Consider the following 19,369-nt stretch of genomic DNA (forward strand, 5'->3'; position numbering starts at 1 on the left):
GAGTTAGGTAACTGCTTAAAGAGTCGACCTTGACCAAAAGTTACTGTTCCAGGTTCATGTCCATGTGAACTTTGGTACTGAGTGGGGGGGGGGTCATGGGTCCAGTGGCAGGGTTGGCCCAACTTGCACCTACCTTCCTTATTACCCCTCAAAGCTCTTGCTCGCCTAGCAAACAATGGAGTGTGTCATTGTGGGGGCAAGAAGAAATATAATAATCCTCCATCGCTTTAGCAGGAATCCCCCACCCAAAAAGGATGTCTCGTAACCTGGAGAGAGTGGTAACCAAAAAACAAACAGTGCAAAGAATTCACGTGGAATTTCACCTGACGACGGGGAACGCCCTCCGAAACGTTGTTTGATGCAATAAACACACCAGGGGTAGGACCCCGGTTTAAATCGCTCCGTGTGCCAGCCTCTTGCTTCTTCAAACCAAAAAACAAATCCAGCATAGGTGTTCCCCAATATCAAGCACCTTCATATACTAAATGTCTGGTATAGGATAAATAGGCTGGTGGGAAGTGGATGGAATTCCAATGTTAAGAAAGGGGCAACGGACTTGAAGGGAAATGCTTACATTGTGGCCTATGGAGTAAAGCAATTTTGTAGTTCCTTCCAATCATTGGCGATCAATGTGTGTCCTTAGTAGAACGAGGCACAGGAGCCCCTTCCCTCAATATTCACCATAGGGATTAAAGAAAAACGCTGAGACATATTTATGGGGAAACCTGGCAGGGAGCACAGGATTTATTAAAATGAATAGCTAATTTATATTTGGGCATCCCTAACGACCAATGATCCAGAGGAAGGAGAAAAACCCTAGAGTACTATGAGGACCAATCTGCACTGAAGGTAAAAATGCCTTCCTGACTCCTAGAAACAGCAGTCGGTTTTTCACCCTGGATCATGCTAAGCACCCCCTCCTATACACACCCCCTTCAACCTCTCTCTCCTATACATAACCATCCCTACTGTAGATATCCCCCCATCATTACTCCTACCCTCCCTCCTGTACATAACCCCTCACTCTCCCTCCTGTACATAATCCCTCACCCCACTCCTGTACATAACTCCCACACTCCCTCCTGTATATAACTCCCACCCTTCCTCCTGTACATAATCCCTCACTCTCCCTCCTGTACATAATCCCTCACCCCACTCCTGTACATAACCCCTCACTCTCCCTCCTGTACATAATCCCTCACCCCACTCCTGTACATAATCCCTCACCCCACTCCTGTACATAACTCCCACACTCCCTCCTGTATATAACTCCCACCCTTCCTCCTGTACATAACCCCTCACTCTCCCTCCTGTACATAATCCCTCACCCCACTCCTGTACATAATCCCTCACCCCACTCCTGTACATAACTCCCACACTCCCTCCTGTATATAACTCCCACCCTTCCTCCTGTACATAACCCCTCACTCTCCCTCCTGTACATAATCCCTCACCCCACTCCTGTACATAACCCCTCACTCTCCCTCCTGTACATAACCCCTCACCCACTCTTGTATACAACTCCCACACTCCCTTCTGTACATAACCCACAAACACACAGACAGACAGACACACAGACATACGCCCTTGGGAGAGGTAAACCGGAAGGATTTAGGCCATGGTGTTGGGTCGGCAGCAGCAGTTGAGTCTTTGGGTGGAATGCTGAAAAGAAAAGATTTAGAAAGTGTTGACATAAGAATAAAGACAAATACTTGTTTCATTATGATATTAAAGGCTCGGTCTTGCTTTAAGAACGCACTATTCATTGGGCCTGTGGGGACTGTTTGGGTCTCTCTACACATGGAATGCCTTGGCCTATTATGAATCTCAGTCTGAGCCTGCGCCATTTATTCTTTTATATGCTTTGATCACCTGGTGCCAGTCTATTACCCAGTAGCAACCCATTTCCAAAGGTGGATATCTAAGGCAGATGTCCAGCAGCCCTATAAGCATTACCTACCTCCCCTGTTATTGGCCTGCTATAGAATCAACACTTTATCTGCAGACTTCGATCTCTGTCAGCAACCTCTTACAACCTAAAGGCAGCCAAACATCGGTCTATGGGGTGCCCTCAAAGTAATCAGCCTGCGGGCTCAACAGACGGTGTATGATTTCCTTTTATTGTTCTGATTGAAAATGCTCAGAACTGCAGGAAGTAAAGTGGAGCTGCACTGGACAACATGAGGCATCTCTAGATAATGGGTAATTGTCAGTAAATTGATACATTACCCATACTCTCCGGAGCCTCTTCATGATGGCCTTCCTAAGCTGTTTTCGCAGGGTTGGCCTCTCCACCACCGGAGGATCTTTGATGATCTCTTCCACCTCAGGAGCTTCTTCTTCTCCATCCGCTCCCTCTTCTTTCTCCTCCGCTACAGGAGTTTTCTCTTTGTTTTCTTCAGGAGGTCCTACCTGTTCTTCTTCCCCTGCAGGAGACTGCGCCTCCGTCTTCTTCTCCTCCACTGCAGGGGCTTGATGTTCTTCTGCAGAACCTCCTACTTCCGCTCCGTCTTCTTTCTCCTCCTCTTCACGAAGTTGCTTATCTTCAGCGGGAGCGCTTTCCTCTTTTTCTTTATTGGAGCTTCCTCTTCTTCTTCTCCAGGAGCGGCTTCCTCTTCTGCTGCTGCTGCAGGGGCTCCATCATCCTCCTCCTCTTCTTCAGCTGCAGGACTTTGTTTCTTACTAGGTTTGAAGGGAAGAAAATGTAAAAAAAAAAAAAGGGTCATTATTGTAATTTGTTTCCAAAGTATTGCAACTACAATTCTGATCACTGGAGGATTAAAATAGCCAGATAGCCTTGTACCTAAGAAATAACATTATGCCTGCTACACATCTGTCCCTACTGTAACACATTGGGCAGTTACTGAGCTGAGTAAGTTCCATGCTAGACTTCACCCAGTGATACATGCTGAAATACATGCTATGTTTGTAGGGACCTAAAAAAGTTCAACAAGTTTCTGTGCTATTTACTATTAGTATGGCCAAAGCACCCAGAGGTACGAGAAAACATCTATTTTTTGAACGTTATGTGCCAGTAAGTGTAATTGAAAGTGTTAATTGCAAAATACATACCGAGCAGCTTCCTGTAGCTTCTGCTCTCTCACAAACTCGTTGTGCAGCTGGTTAAGGTGTTGGTTGATGGTCTGTGAGCACATGGGAGGCACAAGGATAGGAGCAAAGGGGAAAGAAAGGAGACAGTTAGGATTATGCCTGTAGATGTGCTGCTAATAGTACCTTTATATGCTGAGGGCAGTGAGGGTGTGGGATTCCCTGCCGGCAGCTGATGATGTGATATTGTTCAGCCTTTTCTCATCATAGGGAGAAAAACCCCCAAATCACCCCGTGTGCAGTTGTCCTGATTGCAATGGACCAATCAAAGTTCAGTATCTAGTTGTTAAAACACCCAAGAAAAGCATCAGGGACAGTGATCCCAGGTGAACTTACATTCTCCAGCCGCAGATACTCAAGTTGCTGCCTCCGGTTTTGGACTCGAGTTGGATGATCCTGTGGAAGAAGAGAGTCAATGTTAAGCGCTTCTTTGTACCAATTATTATAGAGACACACAGTGAATAATAACCTCTCCCATAATAATACTAGTGACACTTACAGGAGGCAGCTTGGCAGACTTCCTGAGGGCGGCATATTCCCTCTTGATCACTTCCTGAAACATAAAGAAAGAAGCAGTGTGAGATAAGAGCTGGCAATCTAATATTATTTGTTCCCTATTTACCTAAACATCAATTCTGCATTACATACCAGTGAGTTGAGCATTTTCCAGTACAGGATAATGTTCTCCTTGGCCCTCATCCTCGGGTCCACTTCGCACGTAAGAAGGAAGTGCTTTCTGAAAAAGAAAGATATCACTGAATGTTAATTAAACATTTTCCAGCCTTATTGCCCTTGCAGTTACCCCTGGGGCAATAGCAAATGATTCCCAACATGTAACAAGTCCATTTATGGTTTACTTACAGGACGATGTTCTCGCTGTATTCGACCCGGTAGTGATGTTCTGCAGGAAAAACACATTTCTGTTAAATACTGAGCTATATGGGGAAAGGAATTCACATATGATAAAACAAATGGCACAACCTTAGGAACTGATAAATTATATAGGATTTTACCGTAATAAGAGGCGAGGGCCTCAAAGTCCGTATGTTCCCCCCTGAAGTCCTTCAGGACGGAGTACAGCGTCTGTAAGTGAAAAGAAAGAGCATTAGGGACAGAATACTAAATGGCTCTAAATGCTGCTCACAGTCAGCCTGGCTCTGAGGAGAAAAGAGACAGAAAAGGGTTTGGGTTTTTATGGGGCAAGCATGCCAGTAATAAGGGCATTTTATTCTGAAAATTAAATAAACGTAGTGATTGGATTCCCTGGATGTCAGTTCTACATGCACAGAGGCAAAAGGTTTGGCAGCTCCGACATATATATAATATATTTTTTTTATTTATTTATTTTTTTTTCCATACAGCTGGAGCACTCTTGTAAATAGGCAATTGCCCAGGTGCAGGTTATAGTAAATTATACATAGAACAACGAAAAATCGCACACACAGGACTTATAAGGTGCAAAAAATAAAAAAAAGATTTATTGCAACGCTTCGGCTCCTGTACTCGAGCCTTCTTCAGGTGGCCTGAAGAAGGCTCGAGTACAGGAGCCGAAACGTTGCAATAAACCTTTTTTATTTTTTGCACCTTATGGGGCAAATTCACTAAGGCGCGAAGCGCCGAACGCTAGCGTTAATTCGCTAGCGTTTGGCATTTTCGCTACTGCGCAAATTCACTAACGAACGCTGCCGTAGTTTCGCTAGTGTTACTTCGCAACCTTACGCCAGGCGAATTTTCGCTAGCGACGAAACTACGCAAATTCACTAACTTGCGCAGTGTACTGAACGCTACCTTTTACGCTAGACTTCCTTCGCCACCTCAGACCTGGCGAAGCGCAATAGAGTAGATAGGGCTTGTTTAAAAAAAAAAATTTTTTTCTAAGTCCCAAAAAACGCTGGCATGTTTTCTACATGATGGGTGATAGGCTGAAAAAGAAAGGCTCCCCTTCCTCCCCCCTACATTTCCTGACTCATGGCAACTTACCTAGACAGTGGGCACATGTGTAGGGCAAAATAAATTTTTTATTTGCTGATTTGAAGGTTTTCTAGGCATTTGTAGTGCAGATACGTATTCCTCCATTGAAAGTTGAATTTCGCGCCGTATGCAAATTAGCCTTCGCTAGCGTAACTTCGCTTTATATAGCGAATCAACGCTAGCGCAACTTCGCAACCTTACGCTACCCCTGTGCGCAACTTCGGATTTTAGTGAATTTGCGGAGCCCTGGCGAAACTTCGCCTGGCGAAGTGCGGCAAAGTTGCGCCTGGCGCAACTTCGCATCTTAATGAATTTGCCCCTATAAATCCTGTGTGTGCGGTTTTTCGTTGTTATATCTATATATCTATATATATATATATATATATCTATATATATCTATATCTATATCTATCTATATATATATATATATATATATATATATATATATATATATATATATATATATATATATATATATATATATAAAAGAAGCAGTGCAGACAGACAGTTTAAGTAGAACTTATATAGAAGAGAGAAAGGGAAACACCAGTTCAGATGAGAGAGGATTGTTTTACACTGAGGCATTACCAGAAGAGATGGATTTCTCTGCACCTTGTCCATCGTTGAAACCTACAGGGACAAATAGACATAATCAGCCAAAGTGAAGGCAAGAGTTGTTTCCCTTTAAATGAACTTTTAGTATGATGCAGATAGTGATATTCTAAGACAATTTTCACTTGGTTTTTCTTTTTTTATTATTTGTGGGTTTTGAGTTATTGAGCTTTTTCTTCAGCAGCTCTCCAGTTTGCAATTTCAGCCATGTGGTTGCTATGGTCCAAATGACTCTAGCAACCATGTTCTTTGAAGAAAAGTAGCAATAACAATAAATGTGTAGCATTACAGACCATTTGTTTTTTGATGGGGTCAGTGACCCATTGAAAGCGGGAAAGAGTCAGAAAAATATCGAAAACATTTAATGAAGACAAGTGAAAAATTTGCTTAGAAGTAGCCATCCTGTAACATACTAAAATATACATTAAAGGTGAACCACCCATTTATGTATTTCCTTATCTATATTCTCCCATTTGTATGAAACAGTGTTCCAGTAAATGATTAAAGCCCATTATTAATGCTGCTGATGAATTGGCTTCTTATAAATACCATATACAGTAGCCGTATGGGCTCATATGCACAAAGCCGACCCCCCGAGTGAATTTACGACAGACTCTCTGAAGAAGAAATCATGTGCTGAATCAGTTGAATTTGCAAGATTACCTCTTAAAGAAGATTCTCCGATGGGGGGAAAAAAATAGGGGGCGGCACAAGGCCGGGGCACCCCAAGGGGGGTCTCCCTAAGGAACCCCTGGCTCTCTCTTTCACTGTTCAGATAAAGATGTAATTATATGAACAATGGAGAAGCCAAAAAAAACTCCCAGGTGTTAATGGGCAGGTGTGAATCACCGAAGTCGCGGTCCAAAAATGCAGGAAAGGCACTGTAGCAATCTGTATAGAAAAGAGAATATAAAGGCAAGTTAAGGAATTTAGCGCTTAATATTTCCTATTTAATACAGAGGAAAGCAGAAATGTATTTTCCCCTAAACTTTGAGCTTTGTATCAGTTCCAGCAGGTACTGAGCCTCGGTCTCTAGAATGCTGGAAGTTTCCTCACACAGTCAATTAGCAGAGAGCCCTAAATAACTGCCAAAGTCTGTGTCTCCCAACCAGCACTAACATTAAAGGCTTCTCCCAAGCACATTTTAGGGGAAAAATCTCCAAATTCACTAAAATCAGGGAGAGGAGCAACATCTGCTAGTCTGAGGGGCGTCACCCAACCTTTTCCCCTCTTGTTTTTACTATAGTAAAGGTTATTTGGCAAAATATCTCTCAGAGGGAATATACACTTAACCAACGGACTAAACCAACTGTCAAACCCTAGGTGTAAAGTCTCCTCTCTTCTATGGGACCTGCTGTATGTCCCCCACTCATCACCCCCAACTGTCCCCATGGCACGTGCCTCTGCTTCCCACCCCTAGTTCCTTATGGTGTGCTGCAGGGTCCCCAAAAGTTTCCTTCTGAAGATAATGTGAATATTTGCTGGCAGCCCTGCATAATGCCAAATGCACAAAAAGTCTGTGTCTCCCAACCAGCACTAAGATTAAAGGCATCTCCCAAGCACATTTTAGGGGAAAAATATCCAAATTCACTAAAATCAGGGAGAGGCACACCACCTGCTAGTCTGTGGGGGACATTGCCCAAATTCCCTCCTCTTTTTCCATTAAAATAAAGGTTTTTTGGCAAAAAATCTCCCAGAGGGAAAGTACTCTTACCTCTCACCACAGGGCCAACCAACGGACTGAACCAACTGTCACACTTCCAGGGGGAAGTCACCTCTGTCCCCTGCTCTTAAAGGGGAAGTGTCCCCTGTTGATGAGTGAGGTTTATATGGCATTTATTTCTAATTAGATGTGCAGCACATACACAGACTATTAAGTACACAGAGCATTGCTTTGTATGTGTGGCCTATTGAGTCAGTGCAATTACTGCGCTGCCATATCTGTTGGGTCCATTCATTCATCAGCCATGGTTTTGGGGGGTCCTTTGCTTATAGGGGGCACCTTAGCCTAAATAGTGGGTAGAGATGGTGGATCTCATTGTTCTTGGTATTTATTGCTTATTGAGCATTTTGTGATTATTTGGAATATGTCCAGCCAATCTTGCTCAGGGATTGAGGTTTGTCTGTTTCCCAAGATTTAGTATAGTGAGGTAAGTTGGGGTGCTTATGTTCCAGCATGACCTTGTACGTTAGAGAGAGTCCGTGTCGGTGTATTTATAGAGCTGTATGTTTCAAAGCTGGTTAGTGGTCTACACACAGTGGGGCTCATTTATCAACACTGGGCAAATTTGCCCATGGGCAGTTACCTATAGCAACCAATCAGCGATTAGCTTTTAAAAGCCATCTGCAAGTAGAACAATGAATGCAGCAATCTGATTGGTTGCCATGGGTTACTGGCCATGGGCAAATGTGCCCAGTGTTGATAAATGACCCCCAATATTTCCTATTGATATAGACGTCATGTAATGTTTCAGCTGTCTGTACCTCCACTTGTCCCCAACTCACCGCTTTTCTTTGTTTTTTAGGAGCATGGGGATCTGGTCTTTTTCCATGCCTAGAAGGTGCCTCGATTGAAGATTCTGGAGCCCAAAAGCAGTTTCGTATCCCTTATGTTCAATCCCAGGTAAGTAGTCAGTGTCAGCCATATACTTAAAGGGGTTGTTTACCTTCCAAATTTTCAGTTCAATTGTTTTCAGATTGTTCCCCAGAAATAAAGACTTTTTTCAATTACTTTCCACATTATATGAAGAGCATATGTCAGATTAAAAGCCATCTACGTGTTCTTCTCTTCAGCTACCACCTAGCATCTGCAGTGGTCTCTGCAAATATTGGGGTCCTTGCAACACATTTGGGAAGGGAGTGTGGCTTTGGGATAGCAGCTATAGTAGGTAGAGATGGTGCCATAGTTTTATGGGATCTCTCTGTACAGGCTATGAGCAAACATAGGGGCTGTTCCTGCTGAATTTTGCTAAGTACAGTGGAATACCTTTGCTGCCATTGTTTTATGGGATCTTACTGTACAGGCTTTGAGCAAACTTTGGGGACTGTTCCTGCTGAATTGTGCTTAGTACAGGGGATATATTAGTACATAGTTATAGTTTTATGTGAACTCTCTGTACAGCCTATGAGCAAACTACCAAACTTAGGGACTGTTCCTGCTGAATTGTACTTAGTACAGGGGAATACCTATAATTTGTGGGTCAATGTTTGTGAATTACATCCAATAAAACTATTAATTTGCAAACCTCTGTGGTTTTTTTTTAGTTGAGGTAGGTCTAAACTCTGGATTTCAGCCAGTTGATTGGGTCAGTTTCTTAGGCTATCAGTCTGTCTCCGTTTCATTAGGATGAGGGCCTTTGCAGTATCAACAGGAATGGATCATTTTCTGTACAGGCTAGCAGAGAGGGAGGAATAATTTAAGACAACTGTGATTGAAGTGTGAGGGATATCTGTATCAGTAATTGTCTTGATGTTCCACAATAGTTTCAGGATAGGACAGTTCCCAGGGTTTGGCTGGGCCCAGACCCGTTTCCTGCACTCCTTCTCCTTACTTCCCACCGGTCTCGCTGGTGCGCAGCAAAAATGTGCAGGTGAATTCCGGACCTGCCTGAAACCCGCGGGTTGGGTGGGTTCTGGCCGACTCCTGCACCAAATCCTCGGGTCGCTGGCGGGTTCCAGGATTACCGGCCGGTAAAAATGATGGTTGATCCCAATGGTAATAGGGAAAAAAGATAATCAATCTCTCAGGGAACTGACAACGGAGCCTTGGAAACCATTGAACTACCAATGCTGGGGAATCAGGAGAAACAGAGCAAGTAGACCCTGCGGCTGCAGAGGGGCCCATAAATTATAGGGGCCCGTAAGGCCCTAATTCATGTGCACTTTCAACATATATGGATAAAACAGGACAACCTTTGAATATGTTGGGGGCCCTAGGGTTAATTTGTTTGGGGCCAGTACATCTAGTTAAGCCACTGCTTGTTTTACCAATATTCAGTGTTGGACTGGGGGTCCTGGGCCCACTGGGACTGATACCTCAGGGGCCCGCACACAGTGTCCGACTGGGACACCAGGAGCCACCCAAAAACCTTAGACCAGGGGCCACTCTCAGTAATATTATTTTTCCTCTCCTCACTCAACCTCTATTCTCCTAGTCTTTTTTCTTTACATACTATAATCTATTAATCCGTCTATTTCGCTTCTTTGTTCTCATAGAAATTGATAATGACCATGAAATAAGCCAAATGTTTAGAAGCAGGAGGGCCCACTGACACTTGGGGCCATCGGCAGTTTTCCTGGTATTCCGGTGGGCCAGTCCAACACTGACAATATTTATTGAAATTATATATGAATTAGGGCCTCATGGGACAAGGCTGCAGGTTAAGTATCACTCATGTATTATTAGGGATAATGTAAGACCTACTGTAAATGCTAAGGATATTAGAAGTCACTGAAGGGTTCTGTGACTATATAAAAACACAAGGCTGCAGACTGAGTTATACAGGGAACTCTTGAGTATTAATAATGTAGTATTAGGGATAATGTAACCCCTTCTTTAAATCATAAGGATATTAGAAGTCACTGAAGGGTTCTGTAACGATGTAAAGGCACAAGGCTGCAGACGGAGTTATTCAGGAAACTCTGAGTATCACTCATGTTGTATAAGGGATTATTTACCCCTACCCTCTTTCGGTAAATGATAAGGATATTAGTAGTCACTGAGGGGTTCTGTCACCATATAAAGGCGCAAAGTTGCAGTCTGAGTTATACAGGGAACGCTGAGCATCACAAATGTATTATATGGGATAATGTACCTCCTACTTTAATAAGGATGTTGGATGTCACCTAGGGGCTCTGTGACCATAAAAAGGCACAAAGCTGCAGGCTGAGTTGTACACTAGACTCTTAAGTATCAAAATAGTAACAATTGAATTGTTACAAAGTGGGATAAACGAATGTACCCCCTACTTTAAATCACAAGGAAATGAGATGGCGCTCAGGGGTTCTGTGACCATATAAAGGCTCAAGTCTGCAGGCTGAATTATACAGGGAACTCTGAGATTCACTCATGTAGTTAAAATGGATAATGTGCCCCCGCTGTAAATTATAAGGACATTAGAAGTCACTCAGGGGTTCTGCGGCCATGTAAAAGCAGAAAGTTGATGGCTGAATTATACAGGGAATGGCCCATGATCATTCATTACAAATCAAGGGATAATGTACCCCCTATTGTAAATGATAAGGTTATAAGATGTCACTGAGGGGTTCTGTGACAATATATAGACACAGGGCTACAGGCTGCGTTATACATTGAATTGTAAACATTGCTCATGTATGATATGGTATATTGTACCCCCAAATGTCATTGATAAGGATTTTAGATGTCACTTATATGATCATATAAAGGCATAAGTCTGCAGACTGTGTTATACAGAGAACTATGAGTATCATGTATGTGTTTATATTATAATCCCACTGCAAATTTTAAGGATAATAGGGGTCTCTGAGGGTCTCTGTGACCATATAAAGGCACACGGCTGCTGGCTGAGTTATACAGAGATCTCTGTGTTACCCAAGTATTATATGGTATAATGTACCCCCACTGTAAATGATAAGGGTGTTAGAAATCTCTAAGGGGTACTGTGACCATTTTAAGGCGCAAGGCTGCAGATTAAGTTATACAGGGGGCTCTGAGAATCACTCATGTATTTTTCAGGATAATATACCCCTTACGGTTATAAGGATATTAAAAGTCACTGAGGGGTTTGGGACCATATAAAGGCACATGGCTGCAGGCTGAGTTAGTCTGTTGACTATCATTCATGTATTATAAGGGATACTGTAACCCCCACTGTAAATGTACATGTGGCCATGTAAAGGTGCAAAGCTACAGGCTTACAGGGGACACTCACTAATTGATTATAAGCGATACTGTACCCCCTAAATGATAAGGGCATTAGATGTAACAGAGGAGTTCTATGACCATAAAAGAGACAAGACTGCAGACCAAGTTATGCAGTGGACCCTGAGTATCACACAGGTATTATAATGGATTGTGTGCCCCCTACCGTAAATCATAAGGATATTCGCTTTCACTGAGGGGCTCTGTGACCATAAAAATTCATGAGCTGCAGGTTGAGTTATTCAGGGAATGCTGAGCATCACTCATATACTATGAGACAATGTACCCCCTACTTTAAATAATAATTAAATCAGATGTCACTGAGGGGTTCTGTGACCATATAAAGGCACAACGCTGCAGGCTGAGTTATAAAGAGATCTCTGTTTCACCCAAGTATTATATGGTATAATGTACCCCGCACTGTAAATTATAAGGATGTTAGAAATCTGTGACCACTTCAAGGCAATAGACTGCAGACTGAGTTGTACAGGGAACGCTTGACAATCACTCACCTAATTTACAGGAAAAATGTACCCCCTACTATAAATGATACGGATATTAGAGGTCATTGAGAGGTTATGTGACTGTATAAATGCACAAGGTTATACAGAGAACTACTATTCATGTATTATAAGGGATATTGTACCCCCACTGTAAATTATAAGGATATTATAAGTCACTGAGGGGTTCTCTGACTATAAAAAAAGCTACAAGTTGAAGTTTTAGTTATGCTGGGAACTCTTGGTGTCACTTAATGTTTAGGATAATTTCCCCCCTACTGTAAATAAGGATATTAGAATTCACTAAGGCGATCTGTGACCATTTAAAGGAGACCGGCTGCAAGTTGAGTTACCGTATACTGAGTGTCACTTACATAAAAGGGATAAGGTACCTCCAACTGATAAGGATAGTAGATGTCACTGTGGGGTTCTGTGGCCATATAAAGACATAAGTTGCAGGCTGTGATTTATACGGGGAACTCTTTGTATCTCTCATATATTTTAAGGTATAGTATTGCCCCAATATAAATTATAGGGATAATATGTGTCACTGAGGGGTTCCCATACCATATAAAGGCACATGGCTGCAGATTGAGTTATAAAGGGAACTCCGTTTATCACGCAAGAATTTAAGGCATAATGTACCCCTGTTCTGTTCTGTGACCAGAAGGCACAACGCTGAGTTAGTCACTCAAGATTACAAGTGATGCTTTACCCCTACTGTAAATTGTAGGGATATTAGAAGTTACTCAGGAGTTAAGAGACCAAATAAAGACACAAGGCTGTAGGCTGAATTAAGGAACTATCACTCATGAATTATAAAGGATATTATACCCCCACTGTACATTATAAGGATATTCAAAGTCACTGAGGGGTTCTCTGAAATGATAAATGCACAGGGTTACAGAGTTATTCTAGGACCACTGTGTGTCACTCATGTATTATAAGTGATCATATCCCCCCCCCCTACTTTAAATTATAAGGACTGTGGGGTTCTGTGACCATATAAAGGCACAATGCTGCAGGCTGAGTTATACAGAGGACACTTGAGTATCAATGCTATATTATAAGGGAAAATGCCCACCCGCAAGTGAACACTGTGTATCATTCACATATTATAAGGGGTAATGTTCCCCCTATCGTACATTAAAGGATATTAGAAGTCACTGACGGTTTGTGACCATGTAAAGGCACAAGGCTACAGACTGATATATGAAGAATACTATCACTCATTGATTATAAGTGATACTGTACTTCCTACTTTAAATGATAAGCATTTTATAATGAATTCTGTGACCATTGCTGGGGACTAATTTATATAGTGGACTTTGACTATCAGTCATGTGTGTTAAGGGATATTGTACCCTACTGTAAATTGTAAGGTTCTGTGACTATATAAAGGCACAATTTGAAGGCTTAGTTATTCAGGGAATTCTGGGTATCACTCACTTTTTGTAAGGGATTATACCCCTTACTGTAAATGATAAGGATATTAGAGGTCAGGGGGTCTGTGACCATATATAGGCGCATGGCTGCGGGCTGTGTTATACAGGGGACTTTGAGTATCACTTTTGTAGTATAGGCGATAATGTAACCCCTCTCTTAAGCCATAATCACTTATCATATGCCATATACAGTATAAGGGATAAGGTACCCACTACTGTTAATGATGAGGATAGTATATTTCACTATGGGGTTCTCTGGCCATATAAAGACATAAGTTACAGGATGTGATATATATGGACAACTCTTTGTATCTCATATATTTTAAGGGATAATATTGCCCCACTGTAAATTGTAAGGATATTAGATGTCATTAAGGGCTCTCTAACCTTATAAAGGCACAAGACTGTTATACAGGGGACTCTGAGAATCACTCATGTATTTTACAGGATAATGTACCCCCTACTGTAAATGATTAGGATAATCGATGTCACGGAGGGGTATGTGACCATATAAGGCTTTTTTTAATTTTTATCATTTTCCCTTTTTTCCCCTTAAACTGTTGATTTCATATCGTGACTTTTGCCTTGAGTATTCTGATCACGCTATCGGATCAGTTCTTTTATTGATTTGCCTAATTCTATTTGATTTTTTTTATGATTTTATTGCAGTTTTTTTCTTACATTGCTTTTTTGCAGTTTCCCAGTTTGGAGTAGAAATACATATTCACCCATTCTGGAGTCATCGTAATGTGTAGTTTACTAAATTATATGGTTTTCAGGGGTCACCCTAATTGTAGCTTTTATTCCACATAAAACTGCCAGTGTTTATACATGAGTGTAAGTGTAAGCCATCAAATAAGTATGCACAAGGTAGATTTTGTGTCTTTACATGCTATGTACTTCAATAAACCTATGTACATTGGGTATCAAACAGTGGAACGGAAACGGTTTTAATGCCATGTGGGAGGGGGATGGTTGTAATACTGAGTATGGAGGTTATGACAATAATTATGAGTTTTTTCCTGCACATAGGCAATGGTATAACCAGAGGATGCCTGGATGGGCAATGGGACAAGAGTTTCCATATTGGGAGAGTTATCGGGTGCCGAGTCTCCAGTTTAGAAACAGGGAGGAAGAGGAGAGCTGGTTGCAGTGGAGGAGAGAAAGAACGCAAAGACAAGAGGAGGAGGCAGGCCCATCAACAAGGAGGGAAAAAGAAGCCTATCCAACAAATACAAGGATGCAGAAAGAGGATACAAGCACACAGAGACCAGTCGTGGCAACCGCTGCAAGGGAGGCACCTATGGGTGAGTTGAATGTGCAACATGACATACCAATTGATTTGGATTCTGATTCAGAGGATTCAGATAGTGAGTCAGAAGGGGGTAAAATGTTAGCCATACTCAAGAAGTATCTGAAAGGCAAAGAGAAAGGTGGGGGTATAGAGAAAAATCCAAAAGAAACCACTCCGGTAATGGTCCTAGCTGGGGCTGGGGATACATATGCATGCGCACTTACAGAGACTGCAGCACATTTACCTAAGAAAGCGAGAAAGTCTATAGAAGAGGGTAAATTTGTGGATATTTACAGTTTAACTAGGGAAGCAGTTCAAGAAAAGGAAGAAGGGGTAAAACAGGAGGAAAAAGGGAGAAGGGGAAAATCGATATTTGATTGGTTGAAAGGGTTTTTGGTTTTCTCAAGCGTATACCTAGTTAAAAAGCCGGAGCAGAGTTTGAATATCATAAAATACATTGATACAATAATTGACACATATCTGTTTTACAAGGGTACTTCATGGTATGATTATGACCAGGCTTTCAGGAAAAAGATTGTAAATAGTAAAATGTTATCTTTCGGGCAGAAGGACATAGATTTATGGACAAGATTGGTGTCTAAAGAGAGTAGTACAAGCTATAATGCGAACAAAGGGAGCTATACGGTCAAACCAAGGAACATGTGTTTCGCATACAACGAGAGGAGATGTAATAGAGGGTATGCATGCAAATTTAGGCATGCATGCTCTGCATGTGGATCTTCTCATGTTGTAAGTGAATGTAACAAGAAAAGGGAGACCCAAGCAAACAGGCAGCCCTTTCGAGGCGCTCAGCAAAAGAGCGGCAACGCCAGTGCAGATGGGCAAGCTAAGTGAGTCATTACTTGGTTACCCAGATAAAGAGGCAGCAGTATTCTTAGCAAAGGGTTTTTTGGACGGTTTTAAGATTCCTGTAGCGCAAACACCCCCCCCCTAGTAAAATCTATAAAAATTTAAAATCAGCTGGCCAGCATGAGGATGTTTTAAAACAAAAAATTGAAAAAGAAGTAAAAGCAGGTAGGATGGCAGGGCCATTTGAAGTCCTCCCCATAGAGGGCCTGGTGGTATCTCCACTAGGCGTAGTGCCCAAAAAAGAGCAGGGTAAATTCAGGATGATACAGCACCTTTCATATCCAGTAGGGGCATCAGTGAATGATGCACTAGATAAAGAACAGTGCAAGGTGCAGTACCAGTCTTTCGACGAAGCTTTAGAAATAGTAAAGGGACAAGGGGACAGGGCATTGTTAGCAAAGGTGGACATAGAGTCTGCATTTAGGCTTTTACCTTTACACCCAGAGAGTTTTAAGTTGACCGGGTGTTATTTTCAGGGAGCATTTTTTGTGGATTTATGCTTACCTATGGGATGTGCAATTTCATGTTCATATTTTGAGATGTTTAGCACATTTTTGCATTGGCTTATATGCCAAAGGTCGGGGAATGCGGCCATAGCCCACTACCTAGATGATTTTTTAATCATAGGGCCCAAACAAACAGGGAAATGCCAGGAAACCTTGTTAATATTTTTACAGATGTTAAAAGAGTTAGGTGTCCCAGTAGCGGACGAAAAGACAGTGCAGCCAACTACAAAGTTGACATTTTTGGGAATTGAGATAGATACAAAAGCCAGGAGGTGCAGGTTGCCAAGGGATAAAGTAGAGAAAAGCAAGCAGGCAATACATAATTTAATGGGGACTAAAAAAGTAACGTTGAGAGAAATGCAACAGGCTTTGGGGCTGCTGAACTTTGCATGTAGAGTAATTCCAATGGGTCGGATATTTAAGAGAAGGTTGGAAAAGGCTACGACAGGGGTTAAAAAACCATTCCACAAAATAAGGATAACTAAGGAGTTAAGAGCAGATTTGGGTGTTTGGGATAGTTTTTTGACAGAATTTAACGGAATAAGGTTATGGTTATCTGAGACAAAGAATAACAGAGAATTGGAATTGTTAACAGATGCGTCGGGTAGCATTGGTTATGGAGCTTACTTTGCAGGAAAGTGGTGCGCTGGAAGGTGGCCGCAAGCATGGCGTGAGTTGGGTTTAACTAAGAATTTGACTTTGCTAGAGTTATTCCCCATAGTAGTAGCATTAGAGCTATGGGCAGGAGATTTTAGGGATAAAGCAATTCGGTTCATATCAGACAATATGGGGGTGGTGTGTGCAGTTAATAACTTATCATCGGATTCAGCCCCAGTAATCAATCTATTGAGACAGTTAGTTTTAATTTGCATGAGGTTTAACATCTCATTCAGAGCGCAGCACATCTCAGGTGTAGAAAACACATTGGCTGACGCATTGTCAAGGGAAAAATGGGATCTTTTCTTTAAATTGGCACCCAACGCAGCAAAAACACCTCATAATTGCCCTGATAATTTATGGCAGTTGGTGAACCTCTCTTAGAAGAGCTGTACGGGAAATCTGTATCTGAGAGAACTCTTGCCGCATACAAAAAGGCATGGAAAAGATGGAAACTATTCTGCGAAAGCGGTAAGAGGGAGGGCAGCACTAAGGATTTGTTGTCATTTTTGGCGTTAATGTATAGGGAGGGAAAATCAAAAGCAGGCGCCAGCGCCACGCTAGCGGCGATTTCCCATTTTTCAGTAGCAGAAGGTAGACCTGAGATAGTACGCAGCCCAGTAATTAGGAAAGTTATAAAGGGATGGGCAAGAGCGGAGGGCCCTAGAGTAGATGAGAGAGAACCAATAGTGGAGAGCAGGCTGACTCTGGTCATAAGGGCATTAAAAAAGGTCTGTTTTGATCAATTTGAATATATGCTGTTCAGGGCAGCATTCACATTAGCATTTGGGGGGGCGTTGCGGTTAAGTGAATTGGTCCCCCCATCAAAAAAGGCAGCAGGGAAAGGTTTAATGGACAAGCACGTAGTGATACAAGAGGGGAAAGCTTTGGTCTATGTTAGTAGATCTAAAACCGATCAGGAAGGGAAAGGGAGGTGGATAGGTGAGAGGCCACAGGTAAAATAACATGTACGGTCAAGGCACTGGTGAATTATAGGACAGTCCGGCCCGGGGGTGGGCAGCTGCTACTACTGCACAAAGACTCATCCCCCCTTTCTGCTTTCCAGTTTAGCCAGGTGCTGAAGAAGGCAGTAATAGTCAATGGTTGGGACCCAAAGAAATTTAGTTCACATTCTTTCAGAATAGGTGCAGCAACGGAGGCAGCAATGAGGGGGGAGTGTATAGAGAAGATAAAAAAGATGGGGAGATGGAAATCAGAGGCATATAGGAAGTATATACGGCCCGTGGAAAAAATGAAAAATGGAAGCTAACCTTGCATATGTATTTACTTCGCAGCAAGGTGTGGATCTGCTGTCAACATATTGGTCATAGGGCACTCATTTATTTTTTGGGCCGAAAAGAATGCAGCAGGGCAACAGCTGGGGTTACCAAAGGAACACATGAAGTTGGCATGGCAGGGTTGGAGAGGTATGAGATGGGAGCAGCTAAAAGGTAGGTTCTATAACGCGCTCCATCGAGTTAATTTCGTGCATTTAGTTATAATTCATACAGGGGGAAACGATCTCACGTCAAAAAGACTCCAGCACTCATAGAGAACATGAGGGCCGACTTGTCGGAGATGCTGGAAAACAGGAAGGTCGGGGGGTTAGCTTGGTCAGACATTATACAGAGGAGCAATTGGAGGGGGGCAATTTCACCCAAAGGCGTGGAGAAAGCTAGAAAGAAAGTGAACCGGGCCATGCATAAATTCATGTGTTCCTTTGGAAAAGGTATCATAAGGCACGACAACATAAGAAGTAAGCAACACCAGTTCTTTAGGGAAGATGGAGTTCATCTGTCAAGTGAAGGTTTGGATCTGTTTTTAGGGAACATCGGGTCATTTATTCAGGAGTGGTGGAAGTCACAGGAGGTATAGGTGGGCCATGGAAAAGGACAAGGTGGTACCCCCCCCCCTTTTCCATTGGGTGGCGGCAGTGCGGCTCCAGGAGAAAAGACGGTTACAGTGCAGGCCTACCCTTTGGAGAGTCACTAGTGTGGAGCAGACTTTGACTGCACGGTCTTGTCTGAGTCATGCAAGGGGCTGGGGTTAGCGCCAGTTATGCACACGGTTGGGAGCAGGAGGATGGGCGACTGATTGGTCACAGAGGGCGCTTGGCCCCATGATCCCTGCTCCCTATGGTTGTCTATTACGGTGTGGGCACAATGCCCAGGTTGGTGATAGGAGCCGCAGCTGGGGGTCAGGGGGTACCTAGTCCTTTTAGCAAAAAGTAATAAATAAAGAAAGTGACTTCCACACATATTTTGCACCAAATTAAGTCTCTGTGTCATTCTTGAAGGGGATGTGAGATGCCCCAGGGGATAGGGGTATCCTTGGCCTAAAACTGCCAGTGTTTATACATGAGTGTAAGTGTAAGCCATCAAATAAGTATGCACAAGGTAGATTTTGTGTCTTTACATGCTATGTACTTCAATAAACCTATGTACATTGGGTATCAAACGGTTCAGTGGACCCCAGGCTTTCATATTAAGGGGTGTTTTATCTTG

At 42.6% G+C, this 19,369-nt stretch overlaps 1 protein-coding gene and 1 long non-coding RNA gene across 3 annotated transcripts in view; one reads left to right on the forward strand and one right to left on the reverse strand.

Annotated features, from left to right (window-relative positions):
* Positions 1-19,369, forward strand: part of LOC121396258 — a 58,172-nt gene that overhangs the window by 25,190 nt on the left and 13,613 nt on the right. The window contains exon 2 of the long non-coding RNA XR_005962918.1: positions 8,217-8,314. This is a non-coding gene — a long non-coding RNA (uncharacterized LOC121396258). The remainder of the gene's footprint in view (positions 1-8,216; positions 8,315-19,369) is intronic.
* On the reverse strand, positions 1,427-6,371 carry LOC121396255. Of its 2 annotated transcripts, XR_005962915.1 has the most exons (10): positions 6,355-6,371; positions 5,668-5,709; positions 4,122-4,191; positions 3,970-4,009; positions 3,757-3,844; positions 3,608-3,661; positions 3,445-3,504; positions 3,073-3,143; positions 2,230-2,682; positions 1,427-1,662 (listed from the first exon to the last, which is right to left on the reverse strand). XR_005962915.1 is itself a non-coding variant. In XM_041571053.1 (8 exons), the coding sequence occupies exons 1-8, from the start codon at positions 5,698-5,700 to the stop codon at positions 2,496-2,498; spliced, it is 603 nt and encodes a 200-aa protein (XP_041426987.1). In that variant the 5' UTR covers positions 5,701-5,829; the 3' UTR covers positions 2,170-2,495. The 2 variants fall into 2 exon arrangements, 1 of the variants encoding a protein (XP_041426987.1); XM_041571053.1 differs by lacking the exons at positions 1,427-1,662; positions 6,355-6,371 and having other exon boundaries at positions 2,170-2,682; positions 5,668-5,829.

Source organism: Xenopus laevis, chromosome 7S (genome assembly GCF_017654675.1).
Source record: "Xenopus laevis strain J_2021 chromosome 7S, Xenopus_laevis_v10.1, whole genome shotgun sequence".
NCBI lineage: Eukaryota > Metazoa > Chordata > Amphibia > Anura > Pipidae > Xenopus > Xenopus laevis.